The sequence below is a fragment of the Lagenorhynchus albirostris genome, chromosome 12 (assembly GCF_949774975.1).
Source record: "Lagenorhynchus albirostris chromosome 12, mLagAlb1.1, whole genome shotgun sequence".
Classification (NCBI taxonomy): domain Eukaryota; kingdom Metazoa; phylum Chordata; class Mammalia; order Artiodactyla; family Delphinidae; genus Lagenorhynchus; species Lagenorhynchus albirostris.
In genome coordinates, this window is record NC_083106.1 from 32,236,965 (window position 1) to 32,262,154 (window position 25,190).

General features: G+C 41.1%; 1 protein-coding gene across 3 annotated transcripts in view; it reads left to right on the forward strand.

The window, feature by feature from the left end:
* Positions 1-5,432: 5,432 nt before the first annotated feature.
* The window catches only part of ARHGAP18 (Rho GTPase activating protein 18), a 131,013-nt gene continuing 111,255 nt past the window's right edge, over positions 5,433-25,190 (forward strand). For 2 of the 3 annotated variants that reach the window (XM_060167927.1, XM_060167928.1), the window contains exon 1: positions 5,433-5,599. In XM_060167927.1, coding sequence (XP_060023910.1) covers positions 5,487-5,599 — 113 coding nt within the window. In that variant the 5' untranslated portion in view covers positions 5,433-5,486. Of the gene's footprint in view, positions 5,600-20,512; positions 20,609-25,190 lie in introns of those variants that run through there. The other variant, XM_060167929.1, reaches the window with a different exon arrangement.

Sequence of the window (25,190 nt, forward strand, 5' to 3'; positions counted from 1 at the left end):
ACAGTCCTCTAGTAATTTGGCATAAAAAAGAAGTTTCGGGCTTCCCTGGTGGCGCAGTGGTTGAGAGTCTGCCTGCTGATGCAGGGGACATGGGTTCGTGCCCCGGTCCGGGAAGATCCCACATGCCGCGGAGCGGCTGGACCCGTGAGCCATGGCCGCTGAGCCTGCGCGTCCGGAGCCTGTGCTCCGCAACGGGAGAGAGGCCACGACACTGAGAGGCCTGCGTACCGCAAAAAAAAAAAAAAAAGTTTCAAAGTACCGGGAAATAACTAATATGTTTGAGTCTGTTTGAATGTTCATCTCCACAGCATTGCATTTACATCAGTATTCCATTTGCTTAAACACTTCACATGTGCTGTAGATGATTTTACCTGCTTAATTATCCATGTGGAGTTTTTCATAAACAAAATAGAGTCAGTTCCAGGACACCTGTGACCTTTACAGTGTTTAAGCCCTCAGGCTCAATGGTCATATAAACTCAGGTTTACATGTCCTAGTTCTGCCCCCTACTAGTGGGGTGACCTCACATTTCTCATCTCTAAAGTGGGCAGAATTCTAATATTTATCTCTCAGGCTTGTTGTGACAATTAAATCAGAGACTGTGTGTACTACCTCTAGCAAAGAGCAAGCATTCGAACGTTAGGTGGTATTATTTATTGGTAGTAAACTCTTAACTGTAGGATCTTTTCCACATGTTTGCCAAGAAGCCTAAATTAGCCTCTGGCAATAGCAGTTAGAAATCATTCCAGGCATGGCTAGTATTTTCTCCCTGGAGGAATAGTTAAGAAAATAACTTTGAGAATAATGCAGAAATTTTTAGACCTGTCCAGAGAGAGGGAAAAGGCTTTTTCCTTGTTGCTCCAGAGACAGAATTAGTAATAATGAAGGCAATTTCCAAGGCAGTAAGTTTACATTCTGTGTACAGAATAATTCTCCGTCACAGCTCCTTAGTACAGAATTGACTTCCTTGCAAGCTCACAGAATTATTCCTACAAAAACTTGATATCACATCAGGTAGGAGGTATTAGAACACGCCCTCTTCTTTAGTTAATAATGCTGTATGAATCTAGGTTTTATCACCTATGTAAAACTTTAACTTCACAGTTGATGATTAAGTTATCCAAGCTCTTGTTATATTATTGTAAGTTGAGTTTAGCCGTGCGGATTGAAAGGTCAGTTTTCACATTGCACTGTGTCCCTATACAGGCTTCCAATGATCTTATAGTGTTTGACTATAAACATTTGCCTTAGTTAATTCCATTTAAAGTGACAGAAACCAATTAAGAAAATATTAGATAAATATGTTCATCTGTTGCAGTTTTGGTACCCTGCAAATATAATTCCATACTACTAAGTAGGCTCCTAAATCAAAATATGAAAACTAGTTAATACATTCTGTGATACTTCTAGCTCTGAGGCTAAGAATTTTTTTTTTTTTTTTTTTTTTTTTTTTGCGGTACGCGGGCCTCTCACTGTTGTGGCCTCTCCCGTTGCAGAGAACAGGCTCCGGACACGCAGGCTCAGCGGCCATGGCTCACGGGCCCAGCCGCTCCGCGGGACGTGGGATCTTCCTGGACCGGGGCACGAACCCGTGTTCCCTGTCTCGGCAGGCGGATTCTCAACCACTGGGCCACCAGGCAAGACCAAGAATTTTTTTTTTCATTACTTTTGAACATGGCTGTCAAATTATCTGAGGCTGCAGTGCTATCTCCACCCTATTTTTAACAACGGATTTGGGTATGTAAATTACAGCTTCCTTTTTCCTCCCTAGGTCATCCAGTTAGTCCCATTTGAAGGGAATGAATGAAATGAATGTTTAAACTGTCTTGATGTTGTTAATTACTTTGTGAGACATTTCATAACAGGAAAGTCTTTGGCATGCAGTGAGTGGCTTGGAATATTAACATCTTCAAGGACATTAGGTTCTCAGTGTTTGTTTAAAGTGGTTGCAGAAGAGAGTAAAATAATACCTTTTTTTTTGTTTTTTTCATAAAATGTATCTCTATGAGGAAGGGTATGAGGGACAGACTAGCAAATTCTTGGTAGGGTTTTAGGTTTGAAACAGGAGTAGCCTTTCAAGAAAGCATTTTAAAAAAGTAAATTTATATATTTTATTTATTTTTGGCTGCATTGGGTTTTCGTCACTGTGCGTGGGCTTTCTCTAGTTGCAGTGAGCGGGGGCTGCTCTTCGTTGCGGTGCACAGGCTTGTCATTGCAGTGGCTTCTCTTGTTGTGGAGCGCGGGCTCTAGGCGCGCAGGGCTCAGTAGTTGTGGCTCGCGGGCTCTAGAGCGCAGGCTCAGTAGTTGTGACGCACAGACTTAGTTTCACCGCGGCATGTGGGATCCTTCCGGACCAGGGCTCGAACCTGTGTCCCCTGCATTGGCAGGCAGACTCTTAACTACTGCGCCACCAGGGAAGCCCCTCAAGAAAGCATTTTGGTAGTAAGGTTTGCGTCCGTGATGGTCATAAGAAAATTCTGAAAGTGGTTTTTCATCTATTGAATACTTGAGCCTATATTTGAAGCTAACTACACCAGGGTAGAAGCCTGCCAGCTGTCTCCCTGTGACGGGCAACATTCTTAGACCAGTAACAACTGGGCTTATTAGGAGGAAAGGAAGAGGAGTCCAGAGGATTTCCATGTACCTGAAAGTTAAATTAGCAGGATTCAGATTTTATGTACCAAGCTATGTAAATCAATTTGTGCCACCTTTTATTTTATGCCTCACAAAAATTAAAAAGCTTGGCTACTATGAACCCAAATAGTACTTTGAGCTAGTGAAATAGTTTCATTTTGATTTACACATTGTGATTTATTATTAAACAAATGGAGAGACTGTAGTCAGGCAAAGATAGAACTTAATCATCATTTTGGTTAAGACTGGACAAAAGCTCCCTGTATCATAAATTGTCTCATGAGAGCTGGCAGCGCTCATGGCTGTCAACGGGCATGTGTGACACTGACTGAGGATATAGCAAAGGAAGAAGGAAAAATAGAAAAATAAAGAAGGTAAAAAGGAAGTCCAGGGAAGTAAGGGAAAGGATGGTGTGGGATGGAGAGAAAAACAGAGAGTAAAGAGTTTTTAAAAGCTAGAGTGTATGGCCTACCAGTAATTGTAGAAGGTAGTGATTCTTGGTTTTGTTTTGTTTTTTTAAATCTCAGAGCAGCTACGTAAAAAAGAAGGGTAAATGTGGGAACATTAATCATTTTTCCACATAAAGACATTAAAAAGAAATCATACACTCCAGTCAACTTACCTTTTGCCTCTCTTCCTGTGCTTCTCATCTTGCCTGAACTGGTAAACATCGCATCATAGGATCATACTGGTATGTCCGTGGGGATCACTTGTCTAATATTACCAATTTAACTAAAAAAAAAAATTACTGTACTTTCTAAGGACATATTAAATTCATTCAGTTCTTTACCAATCAGCATTCACTGAACATCCACTATGTGGAAAGTAAGTTAGATGTGGAAGGCCCAGAAAGGAATGACAGGGGGACCAGAGGGAAGGATGTCTGGCAGAAGAGATGGAGAGACTTGTGCGGGTAAGGGAGCAAGAATGTTCAGTACTGTACACAAAGGTTTGGAACTGGTTCTGTTAGCAGTGGGGAACCAGTGGAAGTTTCATGGGGAGACATCAGTAGGGCTGTGCTTGGGTGTGCTAATAATGTGCCATATAACTTAGAGGAGGAGGCAGGAAAATGAGTTAAAGCGTTGTAAGATTGGAGTTAAGATCGAATTATAGGATACAGAGAGGATTTAGGTAGTGGGGACGGAAAGGAGACAATGTGTAGAGCCCAGTGGAGGTATTAGTTGATACGCAAAGGTTGACCAACTAATTGTGGAGTGGGGAGGGAGGAAGCTGTAATAAACTCTTTTTTAAGAAGACTTGTAAATGGGAGTTCACAGCAGATACCAAAGAGGATTTAAAAAAAATAATTTTTTGATACCTTAAGAGTGTGTAAGTGTGAATAAAGTATTTATTTCTCATGATCATTTTAAATAATTAAAAAAGTACAAACAGTATGTTTATGGAATGATGACGTTGAAAACTTATTTATGAGGAGGTTTAGACACAAATACTGATAGACCGTAAAAACCAACAACAAAACCCACTTCCGTTCAGGCTACTAGATATATAGAGGAGTGTAGAATTTTTTAGAGGAGAAAGGACGGAAACATCTCTTATATTTTTCATAACTTTTGCACTTGTTTCCTTATCTGCAGGACAAAGAACAGGATGGTGGTTAAAAAGAATGGAATTTAGCCTAGAATTCTGGGCAAATCTAGCTTCTGGCACAGAACAATTGTGTTATCTTAGCCAAGGTACTTAATCTGCCCCTCAGCCTCACTTTCCTGCAGATGAGAATGATACCTGTGTTATAAGGTGTGTTTGTGTGCGAGAGAAACAGATGGAGGGGGGAGGGGGAGAGGAAGAAGGAGGAAGAGGGAAGGGAGGGAGGGGGAGAGAGAGAGAGAGAGAGAGAGAATTCAACTGAATTGAATGAGATAATACATGTAAAACACCTGTCACAGAGAGAGCCTGGCATATAGTAAGTGCTCAACAAGTAACAGTAAGTACTTTTTTTTTTAATTCTCAGCAGTGCCATTTAACAGTTTTGGTAGATGGGTCTCTTTTTGGTACTGAAGGGTATTTTGTTAAAACAAAAGGTAAACTTGGTATTTGCTATGTGAAAGAAGATGGTATTCTAGGTACACATCTTTTTTATGAAGACATGTTAAACTCAACACAACATGTAGCCTTTCTCTTTTTTTTTTTTTAATATTTATTTATTTAGGCTGTGCCGGGTCTCCCTTGCGGAGCACGGGCTTAGTTGTGGTATGTGGGATCTTAGTTCCCTGACCAGGGATTGAACCTGGGCCCCCGGCCTTGGGAGCTCGGAGTCCTAACCACTGGATCACCAGGGAAGTCCCCAGGAAGCCTTTCTTGTCACCTGTATGGCACAATTTTGCTGGGCAGGTTGATTGGGTTTTGCTATGGTTAATTTTAATGCTGACCTTGAAGGGATTAAGAAGAGCCCTTACTCCCGTTACATGAAGCGGCAGAAATTACCAGATGGAAACAGGAATTAAGAAGGGAAAAAAAGGCTCTGCAGTAATTCATTGTTTCCTAACCAAGACGGCTTGTGCTTACAACGTTGAGAGGCGGCTGCAACGTGGCTGTTTAATCAGATCAGAATAACTCGGGGGTGGGAGCAACTAGTACCCCCGCCACCCCCCACCCCTTAACCGCAACCTTTCGGACTGGGGTTGTCCCCGGGCTGCTGCCACGCTTTGAGTCACCTGTCTCTCCCTTGGAGAGTCGGCGGCCCCGCGCCGGAGAGGCCCCGCCCCTCCCTTGTGAATCGCTGGCCTTGGTGGGAGGAGCCGGCCGATGCTAATGAGCCGAGTTGCCGGGAGAGCCAGGAACTTCTTTCCCCTCCGCTGTGTCAGGATCGCAGAAATTATGCCCCTTCTCTCACCATGAGCTGGCTCTCCAGTTCCCAGGGAGTTGTGCTCACTGCCTACCACCCCAGCGGCAAGGACCAGGCCCTGGGGGGGAACCATGGCAAGGGAGGGGAGGAAGCCACCACGAGGTAAGCCCGGGCACCTGAAAGCTAGAGAACAAAACAAAGCCCTCTTACCTGCTCCGGGGAAAAAAGTGACAGGGAAGTTAGTGTGGGGAGAAAGGAACCAAAAGCCACAGGTCGCGCTAACCTCGTGCAGCAGCAGAAATCTTCGGCTGGGGTTTTCTGTACTTTGCACCTCACCTAATCCTGAAACCGCCTCTATGATGACTGGTGAAGACGGATAGGAAGGAACTGGGGCGATGGCTGTCAGGCTCCTTGCTCAGCAGGTGCATTTGCAAATGCTGAAAGATCAAATAACTATATTTGAAACACTTCCTGTGAGATGGAATTCTTGAATGGGCTCAAGGCCCAGCCACTGGAACTGCTGCTTGGGAACGGCGCCAACAAGCAGGAGGGCTGTTCGCTGTATTCTACAATCTGCTGTTGTTACAGTGTGATTCTTTCCCCCCTTCTTCTGGCTGAAAGCAAACTTCTTAGGCAGAGAGCCCAAGACACTGGCCTGGGGCAGTAGGTTTCACATTCTTTGGCGTATGTAGATTGTTTGTTGGTGGGGGAGCTTTCAAAAATGTTTTGTCAGGAAGTAGTACTCTGCTGCTAGAGTGACCTGTGGTTAATGCTAAATCACTTTATAGGCAGATAGGGCGAATGTTCTATAGACCACTGAGGTGCAAAGAGTACCGTGTATCTGTGTACTTTGTTCTGTTTTTCCAAGCCTCCCCCCCCCTTCCTTTCCTTAATGACCTTCTCACTAGCTGAACATTTTTACCTCCTGTCTTAGATAGAAATTGTAAATATTGGCCTAGAAGCTTGCAAACAGCAAATGCTAACCTAATAGGGTAGGATACTAAATTAGTTATCAGTAAGCACATTTCCTCCTTGATGTTTAATGTGATAATAAAACCTTCTTTGTTCTTTTGTGACTTATGCTTATGCCTTAAGCTGGAATAATGCCTTCTTTCATTTGTTTTAAAATCCGCAGATGTGGAGGAGGGGAATAAAAATCAATGGAACGGCTGTAATACTCTGCGCTAGATTCCCAGGCTGACCAGAATTTTTTCTCACGTTGCAACCACCATATGTATTCCATTGACTTAATTCATTTCCAAAGATAAAAGGGAACTGCTGCCTGTGCTTTGGATGTGTTATCATTTTATTTTGTGTGAGAGGGTCATAAAGTGTTCTCATCCATTTTTCTGTAGCACGCTAACGAGATAGTAACCTTTGAGCAGTAAGCAGACTGCAACGCCAACGCCTTACTGTCTGTAACTTGGACTCCCCTTGACGGTCAAAATGGCCAGAATTATGCAGACTTAGCACATGCTCCAGAGACTTTACTCTGGGATGGCCTGAGGATCTGAGCTGAATTTTGGGTCTTGATTGTGAGAGTGAAAAGAACCTTAGGGACTTTGAGTCCTGACCTCTCATTTTTACCTTGAGGACTCAAACCTCAGGGATTAGGCTGCTGCAGGGTCTGTTGTCGTAGGGCTTTGCCTGGGGCTGCATATTGAGTTATGGAGCCTTTATCCGATGTTTGTGGTTTTGCAGCCTGTTGTGGGTGGCCTATACTTGAGTGGGTTGAGAGAACACAAGAGAGGAACAGCTCATTCTCAACCTTGGCCAGAGCAGGATCATTCTCAACCTAGGCTAGCGCAAAATCGAGAGGGTGTAGGGTGGGCAGCTGCTCATACAGTGAGCGCACTCCATGGCGTGGTAGTGCCAGACCTGTTCCCAAGTGCCTCCCATACTGGCCCCAAATTCCTACCACTGAATTAGAGTCCTAGGCTGGAGAAGACGGGAGCCTTGGTTTGAGGGCTGGGGGGGAAGGAGAGAAAAGGGACAGTCCTTATTGGCTTTTACCCTTAAGCATGGAATCATTTATCAGATGAGCTTAGTGTTTCTTTGGGAGGCACCTTCTTTAGCCTGGAGAGGTTGAGATATTGCTATTGGGGCGGGAGGGGGGTGGTGGTGGGAGGAGGGATTTGAGGGTGGGATGGGATCAGGAGCCAGCCTTTAAAGATGGTGGTGAGGGGGCGGGGCACAGGGCTTGGCTCTGGCCCGAGGTTGTCAGCGTGTACTTGAAGCATTGGCAAGCAGCCCTGAGGTGCAAGTTTGGTGGTTGATGCCTATTTTAAAAAGCTCTTCAAAAGTCAAAACCAAACCAAACCAAAACAAACTGTGAAAAAGACAAAAGTTAGACTCTTGTGTTCCCATCCACCTATTCAGCAGTTGTTGAAGGGAGCACAGAAGTCTAACTTGGCTTATTGCAAGACTTTTTCTCCTAAATAATATGCACTTTGATGAACTACTTAATCAAATGTTTAGTTCAATAAGATGAACTCCTCTATATGCCATTTGAAAAGTATAAAGGATTATGTATATGATTTAGGATATTTATAGAAAGCATTTGAGTTTTAGTCCTATGTTACCAGGTCCTTTTTTAATTGTTGTTTTGGTCTTTGGGGAAGCTGCGATAGTAGGGAATTAATATTTTTGTAAGTTATCTGTTAGTCTAAAATTCCCTCCATTCCATTCCATTATCCCTCTTTATCAGGACACATTCATTGGATACCTGATTAAGGAATTCTTCCTACTCATGGTTAGACCCTCTCAAATATTTACAGAATTCGGTTTTCAATTTGTTTTGTTATATTTCTTCTTGAAAACATTAGGATTTGAAGAAATACGCTGACATTAGTTGTTCTGACTGACTTGTGCATAGTCAAATGTTTCCAGAGGAAACCACTTTTTATGAGTAGCTATATTTATAAGACTTTATTTACTTGTTAATTTTCAAGTAGGTTTCTTAATGTTTACTTTTGCAAAGCAGTTTTTCAAAGAATACTGCGTTTTGTCTATTCTTACTGTTTTCCCTTGACTTTCCCATCATTTTAAGAAAAACTATTGTTTGCTTCCTATCAGTTTTTGCTAATATTTGATAAACATTAATGTCAAATGGTATTTTTCTTATTAAACCTTTGAACTCTAGTTTCGTCTGAGATATTTTTATGTCTTCTATGAGTAAATGTATAGCATTCATCATGTAAGATCTTGTTTTGTTGACCCCGTTTGCCATTGGTGTTGGGCAAGCAGAACCGAGAGGCTTGGTTTATGTCATGATGACATAAACCCTGAAAATCTGGGCTCGGGGGCCAGCCTGCATGGGGTCACATCCCGATTGATTCTCCCACTCATTCTCAGTGTGGCCTTGGAAGGGTTATTTAAATCTCTACCTGTAAATTGAACTTCATATTAGCGCTCACTTCACTGAGAGGATTAAGTGGAATGATCTAAAGCCCATAGAACAGTGCCTGGTTTATGGCTAGCTGCTGCTTGCTCTCACGCTAGATACAGAAAAGGAAAGAACTTATGGAGCTTTGCGGCATATCACATATTCTTCCTCATTTCAGAAGCATTTTCACAAATATCATTTTGTCACATGTTAAGAAACATGGGCATGATCCTTATGCTTAACTAAAAATGGCATAACTGAAAATTAACCATTGTGTAAAAGTTCAGGCCTGGCAGAGGGCTGCCATCGTCTAATGTCTTTCTTTTACGTGAATTTACAGCATTTTAAAAAACCTATGTACTGTATCATGAATAGAGTTCTTTCCGTCTGAATTTGTGTGTTATCTGAAATTTTATATATTTTTGGTGAAGGAAGGATGGCGAAGAGTTGTTATATTGCAATTATGTCATAAGTGAACGACTGTTTCTTTTTATTTTTCCTAGCCTTATCATTGAAGGCGTGATTCCTCATTCTAATTTTGCAGGAGTTACTGACCAAATACATTTTTAACCTGTCCATATGGATAATTGGTTTCTAGATCAATCTAGTCCTCCGTGTGCTGGCATAAGAGTACTTTCTAAAAACTGATTTTTTTTTTTACTGTGTCATTTAGAAGCCCTATTCATAACTTTCTCTTGAATTGTTAAAAGACACACCCAGTATTCTAACTGGGCAGGTCTTACCTTTATTTAGAGTTCTGTGATATTTGCCTTTTAACCGTCCTCATCTGTGAGGCATGTGATTTTTGTGGGCCTGTTTAAAGTTATCTTCATGGGACTTATATTAGGTGTATGCCTTTCAAGTATAAGGATTTATAAATCACAAGAACCCTACCTTCTTAAAAAAAAAAAAAAAAAGCTGCTGAAAACTTTCCTTGTCTTCCACGGTACTCTTACTTCTTTCATCACCTGCCTTTGTTTTTCTTTTCTAACGGGGGCTAGTGCTTATTTGAAGGTTTATGATTGCTCTTTTGGTGTTTGAGTTCTTAGTACGTGTCTTGTTTTTGAGAGTGTTGCAGCATGACGAACTCACAAAAATTGATGCTTTTAACGACGCACACGATGGCTTCTGGATTGCCTGGTAATTAGGCCTAAAGAGTTTTTAATAATTGGCCCACCAAAATGAATTATTTTTCTCTTGTTTTAAAATTCCTCATTATCTGTACACCTGAGTATCATTTACAGGTTAGAAAAAGGACTCAGCATCCTAGAGGCCAAGGCCACACTTGTGACAAGTGGAAGTCCCCTGTGCTCTATGGTCATGGGTCTGTGAGGTCTCACTCCCTTTGGTGGCCTTTGCTCTCCTACATCTTCTTGATTTGAATGCTGCCCAAAGGTCCTGAGAAGCCTCTCTACTTGTCACCCTTGTGGTGTCCCTGTGAGAGAGCTTGGAACAGCAGAAACTTGAGGCCTCCAGGCTGTTGCTTGGGTGGTGATGGAGTAGAGGATGGGAGTGGGCGGAGTTAGCAGCATGGTCTCCAAGCTTGGTTTGGGGAAGAAGGTGTGCTAGGCTGGGTGTGATGCCAGTCCTCTCCTGAACTCTCTCCTTTAGGTGATTACTGTCCTGACCTAAACCTTTCATTTCATACAAATACTCCGAGATGAAATGGTTTGTTGTCAAAGTTTTAGTCAGTATTGATCTTTAATGACTTTGTTTTACTTTTGATAAGAGGAGACAGAAAATAAGAAGTTTTCATATTTGAGGAGAGTGGGGATAAGTAAAGGTGTTGGGGGTGGATTAGGGCAGAGGGAGTAGAAGGGATGACGTCTGGATAATTCTGAAGACACATTCTTTTGACTTCTGTGTTTGTTGCTATGAGCTGGCCAAGTTTATCCCTTTTTTTGCAGGAAGTAAACAGCAACCATGGAGATCTGTGTGGCCAGTTACTACATCTGGAGTCTTTTCTCTACTCAAGCCCACTAAGTATCTGAATTTTTGTGTTGGAAAAAATTGTGAAACGTCATCCACTTGACACATGCTCTTTCGGTAGCTGCTTTTGCAAAGAACACTTGTGTCTTTAGGGAAAATGACGTTTATTGCAGGCATCTGGGTCATAAGGAAAAGACCATATCCCCTGTCTTCTTCCCTCAGGACTGGTCACATGGCATGTTGCTCTCTTTTTGGAACTCTGTTCTTTTCTGTCCACTGGCTTTATAATCTCCTCATTTCGAGCTTGACCTTGGCTGTCAATGGATACCCCACCCTCGTCGCCCTCTATCATCTTACATCTCATAGCAAAGGGACGGACTAATTTCAAATTTTTGAAAGGGGATCAGGTTTGCCCAGTTAATTTTTTTGAACTGTCCCAGGAAGCCTATGATTTGACCATTTGGGGTCTTTTTAGAGAAGCAGATTCTGTAGGCGGGGCAATTTCCCTCCAAAGGCAATGCGGCATCTTTGCTAAGCTGTTCAGAACTTATTTGATTCCTCATCTGTGAAATGAGTGTAATAATGCTCGGCTTCACAAGGTTCACTTTAAAGATCAAATGTGTAGCTTTTGAAAGTATTCCAAAAAAATGTGAACATCAGGAATATTATTACTAAATCCTTTTCAATACAATATCTTATCTTTTCCCTGGACATTTTGCTGAACCAGAATTGTCATATCGAACTTTTGGGTTTAATTTGCACTTTCCTTTTATGCTGTGCATTAAAATGTAAGTTCCTTGAGGATGGAGATCTTGCCTTATTTTGTCTCTTTATCTGGGTTTAGCAAAGTGCTTGACCTACTCTAGGCAGGTAATAAAAGTTTGAATGAATGAGTGTGAGAGGGAGTAGGGTGCAGTGATTACACCTACTTTGTGTAATCACTTTGGAACTGGACTGTCTGGGTCAGAGTCCTGGTTCTGTCATTTAATAGCTGTGTGATCTTGGGGAAGTTATTTAATGTCATAGAGCCTCAGTTTTTTCTTTTCCTTCTGCAAACTGGGCATAGTAATACCTAACTCAAGAGTTATTATGAGGATTGAATGAGTTAGTATATGTAACGTACTTAAAACAGTGCTTGACATAAAGCGCTGTGATTGTCTGTGATGATGCAGGGCAGTCAAAGACCTGTGGGTGAATTAATTTGGAAATACTGTTAGAAAGCATTTTTGAAATTGATTTGTAAGTGGTTCGGGAAAAGGATGCTTGCTTTAATACATATACAATATAACTTCTTAATTTGAAAAATAATATTGTGGAATTAGTTTAAGATATTTATAAAAATATCTCAGATTATATTAATGTTAATAACTACTAAGAATACCAAAACAGTATCTTAAAAAGGGCTTAAAGGTATTGAACCCCTGTTAGGCACAGGTGACTGTTTTAAACAGCTTTGTGTAGTTTGGGTGGATATAAATTTCTAAATCGTTTGTGACTCTTAATAAGATGGGAAATCATCTTGTTTAGAGCAAGGAAAAGTTATTTTCTCATGTTCCTCAAAGACCGAATTGACTTTAGGTTATTTGAACACTTGTAGGTAAAAGTACTAGTGTATCACCATACCTAAAGTTTTTGAAGACAGGATAATTTTTACGCTTTTTCTCCCTTAAAATATATTTGTGTAGTTTCTGAACAACTCTCTTTTTTTTTTTTTGCCCACGCCCTGCGGCTTTTGGGATCTTAGTTCCCTGACCAGGGATTGAAACTGGTTGGGAAACTGCCCCCTGCAGTGGAAGCGTGGAGTCCTAACCACTGGACAACCAGGGAAGTCCCTGAACATCTCTTGATCTTATAACCTAAAAGTGATGTTTCACGGAGCAGAGCTAAGCTGAGGGTGTGATATCCATGGTCCAGGTCACCACCCAGTTCCCCCGAGCCCCATCCCCTTTCTCATTTAGTGCGCACATTTAAAGACTATACTGTTGGTTTTTCTCTTCATCATATTATTATACATAATACATTAACTTTAAATGCCTACTGTGCACTGGGCCTAGGCTAGGAAACTCTGTCCCCTTAGCCAGTTCTTCTCAAATCTCTCTCATACCTGCCTTTCAAATTGCTCTTAGCTCGGTAGCTCCTGCTTACGAATGGCTCACAGGATCAGGCTGTTTGCTTCCACCTCTAAGAGACTGGGGACTTTTTTGGTGGGAGTGGGAGTAACTGGAGGAAAGAAAGAGATAGTGAACTGGAGGGAGGAGGGAGATGTATGCCAGTGAGTAATGCAGTAGCCATTTTCCATAGGGGGAAAAACAGCATACATGGTAATCAAATCCCAGAGAGCTGTAGATTCTCCAGTCGTGCCATTTTCTGGATTCGCGGAGTTCTTTTCACCTGCTGGAAAACTCAAAGCACCATATATTTGTGGCATTGTTGCTATGGGAGGATGTGTCCTGAGTTCCCAACAGCAGGTTTTGAAATACATTTTTCAAACCTAAATAAAATTTTCAAGTAACTTGGGGGTGACTGTTCTCTGTTGCCTCTTAGGATCTTTGTGAATTGAGACGTGACAGTGATGCTTTTTTCTGCTGCCTTTAGTTTCGTCTTACTCTGGTACGGTGTCCTTCTCAAGGTACATGAGAGCCCTGCACATGCCGATACGATATGTCTTTCCACAGCCCCTTAACATGTGCCCGTCTTCCGTTAGGGGGTATGCACTTGTCTAAGTTTGTCGTTTATTTGGAAGATTTAGGAACATGGAAATTGATATATGTTCTTGTGACACTAGTTGAATCAGATTAGAACTGTAAAATGTAATTAACTTAATAAACTGGGAAATGCTTTAACATCATGCTGCTGTGAAACGGAAGCTGTGTAGAAAAATATTGGAATTCACACTAACAAGAATTCTTGAAGTTTGGGTGGGTTGGCTGTAGAGATCTGGTTTATCTCTGAATGCTAACGTCTGTCAGACATTGTCTATATTTTGAGAAAAAGAGTAAGAATTATTTATTGTTGATGAGCAGCATAAAATTGAAATCCTACCTAGAATGAGATTTGGGTAACTTAGAAAGGCATTAAAAATATGTAAATGTAGAATGTTAAAATTTAAATTATTTAAAAGAATCCTAACATGTATTTTAATAAACAACCGTGGAGATTTTTGCTGGATGTATAAAATAAATGTAAGAATTCCTGCCCTGAAGGAGCTTGCATTATAATACAGATGGATTCTGAAACAGCGTTTTCAGTATCATATTTAGGAAACCATGGCATGGTTCCCCCTTTTGAGGTATAAAACTTTAAGATAATTTGTTATTGAATAATTAAGATTTGGTTTGAGTAAGAAAAGGTGAGCTGGCAACTGAAAGTTGAAAGGAACTTTGGCTATTTATAGGTGGTCTAGAAACATGTAACTCGATCAGCTTATTCTATAATTAATGTTTTGACTAGAGTTACTAAGTGTGTGTCTTTTCATTTCTCTCTGGTCCAAATAATACTGTCAAAGCTATGGCCCATCATCTTGATAGAAGTTATTTAGATCAAGGTAGAAGTAAATTTGAATGATGTCTTTATTTATTTTTAAGTAAATCATTGTTATTTTTAAAATTTATTATTAAAAATGGGGATATATATGCTTCAGTATATCCAGGCTAAAATTCTTTTGATTTATGGCATTTTTGAATCATTCTGGATTATAGTATAACTATATGATGTCATCAGACTGGATATATTTAGGTAATTGTATAAGTGTATTAATCCCCTGCTCCCATTTTTTAGAGAAAGGTTTCTATACTTAAGGACCAATAGGGGCCTGGCAGGTTATATAATAAGTGAAGTGGATGATTGGAAAATGCAGGCCTCAGAAGAATGTGGGTTTTGTTAGAAAATGTTAGCTAGAATTTTAAAAATACTGAGTAAGCCCCCCAAAATCCTGTCTGCAGGTTCGATCTGGCCCAGGATCCACCATTTGTGACCCCTATCCTGAAGGTCAAGGTGACTGTTTCAGTCGGCTGTTGCTGTGTAACATACCACCCAAAACTTAGTGACATACCACCCAAAACTTAGTGACTTAAAATAACAATTTTAAAAAAATAACAATCAAGACAGAAAATAACAATTTTCTGTCTTGATTCTGGAGGATCACAATCAAGTTCTTTCTTGGGGGGTCCGTCAGGCAAGATGGGCTGAGGCAAGGGGATCATCAGAGGCGTCTTCATGCACAGGTTTGACACCTGGGCTGGTGGGTCATCTTTCTCCTTGTGCAGCTTCGCCACATGACTAGCTTGGGCTTCCTCATAGCATGGCAGAATCAGAGTAGTCAGACTTCCTACATTCTTGCTGGCTTACCCCAGAGTGAGCATTCTAAGAAGTCTAGGTGGAACCTGCCAGGTTTCTTGGGGCTTGGCCTCAGAAGTTACTCAATGCCACTTGGCCATATTCTGTTCGCCAATTAATCATATCCCGTCTCAAATTCAAGAGCATGGAGGAATAGGCTTCACCTCTAAGTGAGGGAATGGCTTACACAGCTTGGTAAAGAGGTCATCTTTGGCAATAAGCTACTCAGTTATCATTCCAGTCTCTCTGTATCTGGCCCTACCTGCCTTTTCTGGTCTTATTGCCAACTTCTCTTAGAAACCTCTCTTCCCTGGAGCTTGACTTTAAAATTCTCCACTAGTACATGTACACATCCTATGTGCGTTTATCCTTCTGCCTTGCTTTATTAGGCAAGTTTATACTGTAGAAATTTTTCTATTTACTAAGAACATAAATGCCTCAAGGGTGGGCTTGATTTTTTTTTTTAATCCTAAGCACTAGATGGATTCAATACCCTGTATATAATAGGAATTCAACTATATTTGTGCATTGATGGATATTTTATATTTTGGAACGGTTGGGTTTTATGTCTGCAGGACAATTTAGTATAGAGCCTTTTTTTCTTTCCACCAGAAACAAAAAAAAAACTTAATTCTCAAAAACGTTTTTCACAAAAGTGCTAAATTTGAATTTAGGCACAAGTGAATTTGAATTTGGAAAGAACAGAGTCCTGAGAAATGAGATCTTCCTTGTATAGAACATGTTCCCTCTATTTGATAGCAGCAGAGTTGCCAAAGGCCCTTGTTTGTTTACATCCAATGATATTTACTCTAAGGGACTATTGGACACAGATGTAGTATTTTGGAGTACGTAATCTTTTTGAGATCACATAGTACATATGGAAAACATCCCAGAGGCTATATAAAAATTAATTGCCAGTATTTGAGTTGCTTGCTTTTTCTACTCCCAGAATGTTAAATTTAGCAGTCGTCCAGTAATTCTTATCATTGCGCCTTAGCATACCTAAATAGCATCACTGTAGGGTATCCTTTCTTTCTTGTTTAGAGACATTGCTTTACTATACCAGTTACTTAAATGGATTTGTCTCTTGCCACACTTCCTTCAAAGCAAAGAGGAAAACAAGTGGCTAGGACACCCTCTGAACTCTGGGTAGAGGTGGGGGGAGTGTTTTTCCCTTAAAGGAAGGAACTTTTTTAAAATTAGTACTTGAAGATTAGAATATGTATCTATTTCTTTAAAAATACTTTGCGTCTCCAGCTTAGAGCTGCCACTGTTTTTGTGAGAACCTGCTGCATAAATTTTAGTTATTTGTCTATAGCAATGATGGTCATGTTTTATTCGTCAGATCACTTAATTCCTAAGATTTTAAGGTCATTTAAGAAACACATTTACACCAATTTTCCCGTCCCTATACTATTGATCGGAAATCATATCATCTCCATTTTGCAGGTAAAGGAAAGAGACTAATCCCTTTTGAGCTCAGTTTGAAGCTTGAAGCTTGAAAGCCAAGGCCAGGCTATGTGTCTTTAAAATGAAAGGCTTGTTCTAATAGCTTTTTACACATTTCAGGAGAGACTAATACTTTGTTAATCTGCTTAAAGCAAAATTTCTTTAATAAATAAGTGAAAGGAATAGAGCCCTGTTTCCCAAATTGTGTGTGAAATATTGTTACTAGGTGTTCTGTTGAAAAGGAGTTTCGTGGTCCAATATTTTAGTGTAAATAAAGTTTACTGCAAGACGCCTCGTAGCATATAATATTTTAGCTAGTATTTATGAATTGCTAAAAAAACTGGTAGCAAGAAGCATATTTTAAATATTCTAAAGTTATTTGACCTAGGAGCCTTTTTTATTTTTTAATAACACTTGTTACCAATGTTCCAGGGAACACAATTTGTGAAATCCCCAAATATTGCTGTTTCTTTATAAGTGGAAAAATGTTCAAAAATTGTATACTTTGGAGTTAGGGACATATTTTGGGCTTTTTCTGTTGTGTTGGTAGTAGTGGTAGTAATAGGTTTTTAAAAATTACCCTTCTCCTGTGGCCACTATCTGTTTTATTGATACAAGCATACCTGTAAAAATCTCCCCTTGGTGAACATATTTCCACAGTAAGAATGTTTATTGCTTTTTAATACTCAAGCTTTATAGAATATACATCTTTTAATACAACATTTTTAAACTTATGTTTTTATAGGGAAAATTTATACGTATGCCTCCAAACCCAATAACGAAATTTTAAACACAAATGTGGAGGAAATAGCTCGAGTTACATTTTTAGTATAATGGGGACATCTTGAAAAACATACCCAGTGTCAATCAAGAGGATATATGCCACGTCACTGCTTGGAAACAACACTTAATCTTACTAATAGTTTGATCTTCAGTAAACAGCACTTAAGCATTTTACATTCAACATGATAGTTTGTTAATTGTGTATTGGAGTATTGCTGTGTGTTTTGTTTTGGAAAACGGGTTGAGGGTCTGGGGTAGATGTGTTATATGTTATTTTTTCTCCTTGAAAGAAGAGGACAACACCAGTGTTTTTTTCAGGGAAGGATTGCTGCCACTAAATTAGAGAGGCTATCTTAACTTATTTAACAACCCAAGCAGGTAGGTGATATTACTCCCAGTTTACAAATGGAGAAATGGAGGTGGGGAGTGGTAGAGAACCTCACTTGAGGTCCTAGAGCTAAGTGGCAGGACTGGGACTTGAACCTGGGCAATCTGCTATCAGGGTCTTCACCACTGTGCTGTTCATAGAAATTATTTGTTTCCAACTTTTGTAAGCTGAATATGGTTTCTAGAAGTATATGCAGAGCAAGTTAAATTACAACAGAATGTTTGGTTGTCTGGTAGTTAGTGTGTGTGTTTATATATATTTATATAATAAAACTCTGCTGTCTTCATATTGAGAGAAGCTTCTGTGAATCTGGATTCTCAGCAATTCACTTAGGAGTAAAATAGGCACTTCGGGAGATAACCTTAACTGCTTTCAAACCCCAAGATACCATTTACTGCAATGAAGTAGTAAATAGTTTTACTAAATTCTGCTATTTAAGTAAATAATTTTGTGTGGCCTTGAAGTATCTCCTGGCATTTTGTGGTCAGCTATTCATGTAACTGGTGCAAATGGTATCACGGCGGAAAAGAAAAATATTTATTGAGTACTCTCTGTGTTCAAAGCCCTTTAAAATGGACTTTGTTTAATCTTCATTAGGTGAGAATTACCATCCACATCTTAAGAAACAGAAAGCTCATGTACACAGAATAACTGGTCTGAGATCGTGCAGCTTGTATATAGATCAATTGTGATTTGAACCTTGGTCATTTTCATCCTACTGACTGGTATAGAATAGGGGCCATTATCGTTTTTCTCCCTTCCAAGCACATGTGTCTGAATGACAGTGGGGCCTCAGTTCAAGGGTGGCATGTGTTCTGTGGCAGGCCCTGATCTGGGTCTTTCAGAGCAGCAGTCTGGACATGCCATGCTGCCTTGGGGGCCGCAGGAGCCATGGGGAAGTAAAGGAGAAAGCCCCAGGCCGGGACCTCTCTTCTCTCTCCATCAGTAGGCATTTGTAAACTGGAGACTCTCTTCACATGCATTGAAAATCTCCCGACACCAGCATGACACAGTAATAAGATGTACCTTTAAAATACTGCCACCAAGACTTCCTTGGCGGTGCAGTGGTTAAGAATCTGCCTGCCCATGCAGGGGACACGGGTTCGAGCCCTGGTCCGGGAAGATCCCACGTGCCACGGAGCAACTAAGCCCTTGTGCCGCAACTACTGAGCCTGCACTCTAGAGCCCGTGAGCCACAACTACTGAGCCCTTGTGCCTAGAGCCCATGCTCCACAGCAAGAGAAGCCACCGCAATGAGAAGTAGCCCCCCCACTCGCCGCAACTAGAGAAAGCCCGCGCTCAGCAAGGAAGACCCAACGCAGCCAAAAATAAATAAATAAATAAAATTTAAAAAAAATAAATAAAATACTGCCACCATCACCACTGTCATTGCTATTAGGTGGTTGTATTTTTCTATAACGGCTCAATAATCAGATTTTCCTTAGTGCTAGAAAAGTAAGACAGTAAGACAGCTGTGAGGCTACATTGTCTCCAGGTCTTCCCCAGCTATCTAGGTGGTCTCAATACCCTTTCTGTCACATGAGAATTTTCCACTGAAATCCAAACGAGCCATTTTTTTTAACTGGGAAAGTGTGGAAATGTTGCAGTTGCTAATGAACAGCTCCTTTTCACTTAGTAAAGTCATCCAAACACTTCAGGGGGCTGCAAGGACATTAAAGTCTTGGCCTACCACAGACCCAAAAGTCTCAAAATAAAATGACCTATTTGGAGCGTCAAAAGCGCTTTTGATTAAATTACTGAAAATAAGGTGGTGAGGGCTGGCTGACTGGACAGTATATACTTAGAACTATCTTCTAGCCATGGATATTTTTCATAGCAAATAGATTTTCTTAGTTTATAACTACTAACCAAGTGATCAACTCAACCACAGCTCTTTCTGGAGCTTCTCCACGTTTAGGCAAAGTAATTTGAAACTTGTCCGAAAGCCAAAGGTTGGGGATTACCTTATTCTTGGTCCTAAACCTAGACCTGTTCTATAAATAGATTCTGATTTCCAGGCCAAGCTGTCCCTGCATGACATGTCCCCGTAAATGTCCCATTGCCACAAATTGCTAATCTTAGCAAAAATAGAATTCTTTGTCCACTCAGAGCTTTCCTGGGATGCCACCTCAGTGCTGCTTTACCACACAGGAAAGCATGCACACATCACCCAAAGAAATCCATTTGTCTCCTAAGATTCTCTGCCTTCTAAAGCTGTCAGTACTTGACATTATACCCTTTCTCTGTACCCAGGCAAATGGTTTGCATGGAGCGATCTTCCAAAGCAGCCAAGTCTGCAGACCCAGTGCAGGGAGGAGAGGGAAGGGGGAAGGAAAATATGAACCCTGTGCTGCCGAGGAAACCAAGCATGATGGGATAGTCTTGAGAAAGGGGCCTGCTCAGGCAGGCTTAGCTCCATGGGCAACCTGCCTCTTCGGGGGAGAAGGAAGGAAGGAAGGAAGGGAGCATGCAGTTTGAAAAGAGTAAACCATTTCACAGTGTGAAAATTTGACAGAGAAGCCCAGGCTGCCCAGCCCTTCCTTGTCTCAGGCCAGTGGGTCCAGAGGCCTCAGGCTAGGGTAGGAGGGGTGCCCTGGGCTTCAGGGTCAAGAACAGAAAACTGGGCCTAGGCCTGGAAGAGGAGGAGAGCAGTTAAGGAAGTATGCGGCGATTGCTCCTGTGGCCTTACAGAGGTGCTGGCTGGCAATAGAGCTGGCCTGCGGGAGAAGCCAAGAACCCAGAAGGCCACGTGGGCTGACCAGGAGTGAGAGCATTAGGCTGCTGGGCAGAGCAGTTACCAGGGCTCTTGGCCACAGGGAAGTGTGTATGCAGCCTCTCAACAGCCTTTTGGGCAGAAAACAGACGATGGGCAGGAGAAGATTCCCGCAGTGACATGGGCCAGGTATTCACCAGAGACTATTTATTTGTGCCTTTGTAGGGTAATTCACATCTCCTCAATTACGCTTCCTGGGGACGTGGCCAGGGAAGCGTCTCTTCAGGTATACCTTTTATTTTTAATTGATCGTACTGAAATTTTAAACTGTCTCATAACATTTTGTTCTGTGAAACATTAGCCAGTCACTTTTAAAGCTTGGAGAGAGTTGGTCTTTAAATTTCCACCTGGAATCCTAATAGTCCAAGCATCTTGAAGAAGTGATCGAAAGAGTGAATTTCATTAGGACAAACTAGCTTCCTGAGCAAAATGTTAAAATGCACAAAATTCATTGAAGGTTAGATAGATCTTTCCATGGAGATGGCTAAAGCGAAGATCTGCCTGACTGTGTCTCCCCGCCCTGCTCCCGTCCCTATCTGCTTGCTCTTTAAGGGGAGTTCCCCAGGCTTCTAAGGACCCCGTGCTGATAAGAGATGTGGCCGAAGTCTCTTTAAGGATGTAGTCCTTTGTCAAGGACTGGTTTAGGGAAAGTTTTAGTGTATTTGTGTTGCAGGTGACCATTTCTGGGTCATTGACCATTTCTGGGTCATTGACTCCCTCTCCCTCACACACACTCACTACTTCTTTCCTCATCTCATTTTTATTAATGAACTAAATTAAGGATTAACCTGTTAAATTGTGAGGATTTTGTGTACTGCTGTAACATGCCTTATGTTACTCATCAAAGAACAGCTTAAACTGAGCCCCATCTATAAATGACCAAGATGTAATGCGATTGTTACACTGCGTTTTCGTGTACGACTAGCATCTTTTTTCTGTCATTCAAGTAATTTGTATTGCAAAAATGATGGTAGCATTGAAGTGAATTTACAATTTCAGAGATTTTAAGAAAATGTCCAAATATTGTGAAACATATAAGATTTATTTGATCTCATGAATCTTCTAACTTGCGACGTATGTTTTTAAGCTCATAGTATGCAAAGTTTTCCTTCTTTTTCAGAGGAATATTAAATGCTACAAATCTACATAATGCTGTGTTATTGATATATCTCCTGGGACTTCCCTGGGGTTCTGCGGTTAAGACTCTGAGCTTCCATTGCAGGGACATGGGTTCGATCCCTGGTTGGGGAACTAAGATCCCAGATGGTGTGTGGCGTGGCCAAAAAAAAAAAGAAAAAAAGATATATATCCTTTTCTCTATGCATGAACATTTTTTTAACATATAGACGTATTTATTTATTTATTTATTTTTGGCTGTGTTGGGTCTTCATTGCTGCTTGTGGGCTTTCTCTAGTTGCGGCGAGCGGGGGCTACTCTTTGTTGCAGTGCGTGGGCTTCTTATTGCGGTGGCTTCTCTTGTTGCGGAGCACGGGCTGTAGGCACGCGGGCTCAGTAGTTGTGGCTCGTGGGCTCTAGAGTGCAGGCTCAGTAGTTGCGGTACACAGGCTTAGTTGCTCCGCGGCATGTGCGATCTTCCCAGGCGAGGGCTCAAACCCATGTCCCCTGCACTGGCAGGCAGATTCTTAACCAGTGTGCCACCAGGGAAGTCCCTGTGCATGAGCATTTTAAAGTGTTTATACTATTTAATATTTTATTTGCATTACGTCTTGGATAAAAAGTAAATAAGGACTATATTAATTATTTGTTTGAAAGCAAACCTTATCTATAGATTCTAAAATTATACTTGTGAGTAATGTAAACAATCAACTGTTTCTTTACTGTCTGAATTATCATCATTTTATTATATTTAGAACATGAATTCTTTTACACTTGGAGAATTTTATATGTTGTATGTAATGACAGGTGATTTGAGCTGAGGGTAAAATCTACCACTTTTGCTCAATCCACGGCAGATATTTAAGAGTTATCCATTTTAAGTATAACATTTACAGGAATATATCTGATAAGCATGTATTTAATTCAGCAGTGATTTTATTTTATTTTACTTTATTTTATTTTATGTTATTTTTTGCTGTATGTGGGCCTCTCACTGTTGTGGCCTCTTCCGTTGCGGAGCACAGGCTCTGGACGCACAGGCTCAGTGGCCATGGCTCACGGGCCCAGCCGCTCTGCGGCATGTGGGATCTTCCCGGACTGGGGCATGAACCCGTGTCCCCTGCATCGGCAGGCAGACTCTCAACCACTGTGCCACCAGGGAAGCCCCGATTTTATGCATTTTAATGGCATGTACCACTTTAGACGTTGCACACGTATGAAGATAATATTAGTGCTTCATGAATTAGTCATTTGGTTAATTTTTACTTATAATTTCCGTATCAGTGATTTCACATACACACATACACATGAGTTTACATGGGCAGGAAATTTGTATTGATTTTGTGATTAATAAAATGTTATTAGGGACTTCCCTGGTGGTGCAGTGGTTAGGAAACCTGCCAGTGCAGGGGACACGGGTTTGAGCCCTGGTCTGGGAAGATCCCACATGCCGTGGAGCAACTAAGCCCGTGCGCCACAACTACTGAGCCTGCACTCTAGAGCCCGCAACCCACAACTACTGAGCCCGCGTGCCACAACTACTGAAGCCCACGTGCCTAGAGCCTATGTTCTGCAACAAGAGAAGCCACTGCAATGAGAAGCCCGCGCACCTTAATGAAGAGTAGCCCCCGCTCACTGCAACTAGAGAAGGCCCGTGGACAGCAACAAAGACCCAATGCAACCAAAAATAAATAAATAAAATTTCTTTAAAAATAAATAGATAAATCAAATGTTATTAATTGGACTGTTTAGCCAAAGTAGTCTGGTATGTTTGCTTATTAGCATTAGATTCATAATTTAAATTTATGAAATTATTTTAAAAACAAATTAACTGGCCCCCTTTTAAAATTAAATGGCAAGTTGACTTAAATGGTCAAAACTTCTTTGTAATTTCAGAATTCAGAATGAAAATCTGAAGGCTGGGATGACAGGAGTGAGGGCGGTAGAAAAAGAATTGTTTTTCCAGGGATGCTGTTTTCTCAGGTCCTCACGAAAAGCAAATGGAAAAATGTATGCTTTTTCCAAGTGATGAAAAAGAGGAATAGAAAGATGTCTGTATGTATATATTTTGCCTTCACACTTGCACTGATTTCTGAAGTTACTCCAGAAGGACATCTTAATGCAAAATAATGTGTAAGTGGATTATCGTTCCTGTATCTTTCATGGAAGTACTCTGGTACTTTCAAATGCAAAAGCAACAGCTGCCCATTTCTCCTTCCTGGGAGGAAGCTCCTATCTTCGTCTGAGAGGAGACCTGATGCCTCTCACTGCCAGGTTTCTCCTTGTCTTTCATGCTAGAGATTGATACATTTGTCCTAAGCTGCTGATGAGGCCTCAGAGGTCTGGCTGGGGAGCCATCATTAGTGATAACAACTATTAATTCCTCTAGAAATTTAAAATTAGCCCCCTTGGTTGTGTTTGTTCAATAAATTTTAGACAAGGAAGGGTAACAGCAAGTACATTTTTGGATGTTGAAGAATTAGAATCTGCATCTTCTTGGCCTTGTGACATTGAGATCTTCAAGGAGGTAGAAGGAAAATAGAAATTTTTATATTAGACAGTACTTAGATGCAGCACACTTAGAATCAGTTTCCTGAATCTCCAAAAGATGGAATCATTGTCACTGGTAGCAGCTCTGTTTGTTTTCATTACCCAGTGTAGCAGCTGTCAATGATGAGACATCTTTAAAAACAAAAACAAAAATCCGTACTATGTTAACTCTTCTATGAAGTTTGTTGAGCAGGTACTGTGTTCTGTCCTATGCTGGGTACCCTGTGCTATTCAGAGAGAAAACCCTGTTGTGGAGTTTTCAAATTTCTGCTAAGGATGACGAGCCGTGTCACATGTTACAATCACTATAGGAAGTTACAGTCACTATAATAGAGGTTAAAACAAACCAACCAATAACCCTGCTATGGATGTCTGCAGAGGAAGGACATCTTACAGTCAACTAAGGACCCAAGAGAGTTTCAGGTTTCATCTTGTTGGAGTGGTTGGGTAGGATTTGGCTTTGGGGGAAGAAAGTAAATATATTATGAGGAGAGGGAGGTTCAGATGGGCGTTAGTTCTATGAGGATTCTAGTTTGGCTAGAGGACAGGAGGTGGAAGGAAAGGCAAGAAGGGGAGGTTGAGGCCAATTTGTGGCAAGCCTTAAAGGTCAACCTTGACTGGGGAGTTGGGATTACTTTCAGTCAGTGGCTGCGTGTAACCTGCCCACTTTTCAGAATAGCCAACTGCTCCAGTATAGACCCTTGGTTCCCTTAAGCTGGGACAGATGTAATGGAATGGCATTGTGGTGAAAAGAAGGAGCTCGGGATTGTGAGACAGCATGGTTTCATACCTTGAACCCATCACTTACTAATTATGTGACCTTGGGCAAGTTAACCTCGCTGTGTTTCAGTGGCGGTATGAGGATTAGATGAGGTAAACCACAGAAAGCGCACAGACCCATTGCAAATAACTGGGAAAAAAAATAAAAGAAAAAGTTTGGTCACTACTGTACCTCTTATGGCATCTTAGACAGTCTCCTCCCCTGTCTGTCCTATTATGAGCATAGCTCACAATAAGTCTGTCAGTGAATCCAGAGAGAGACAAA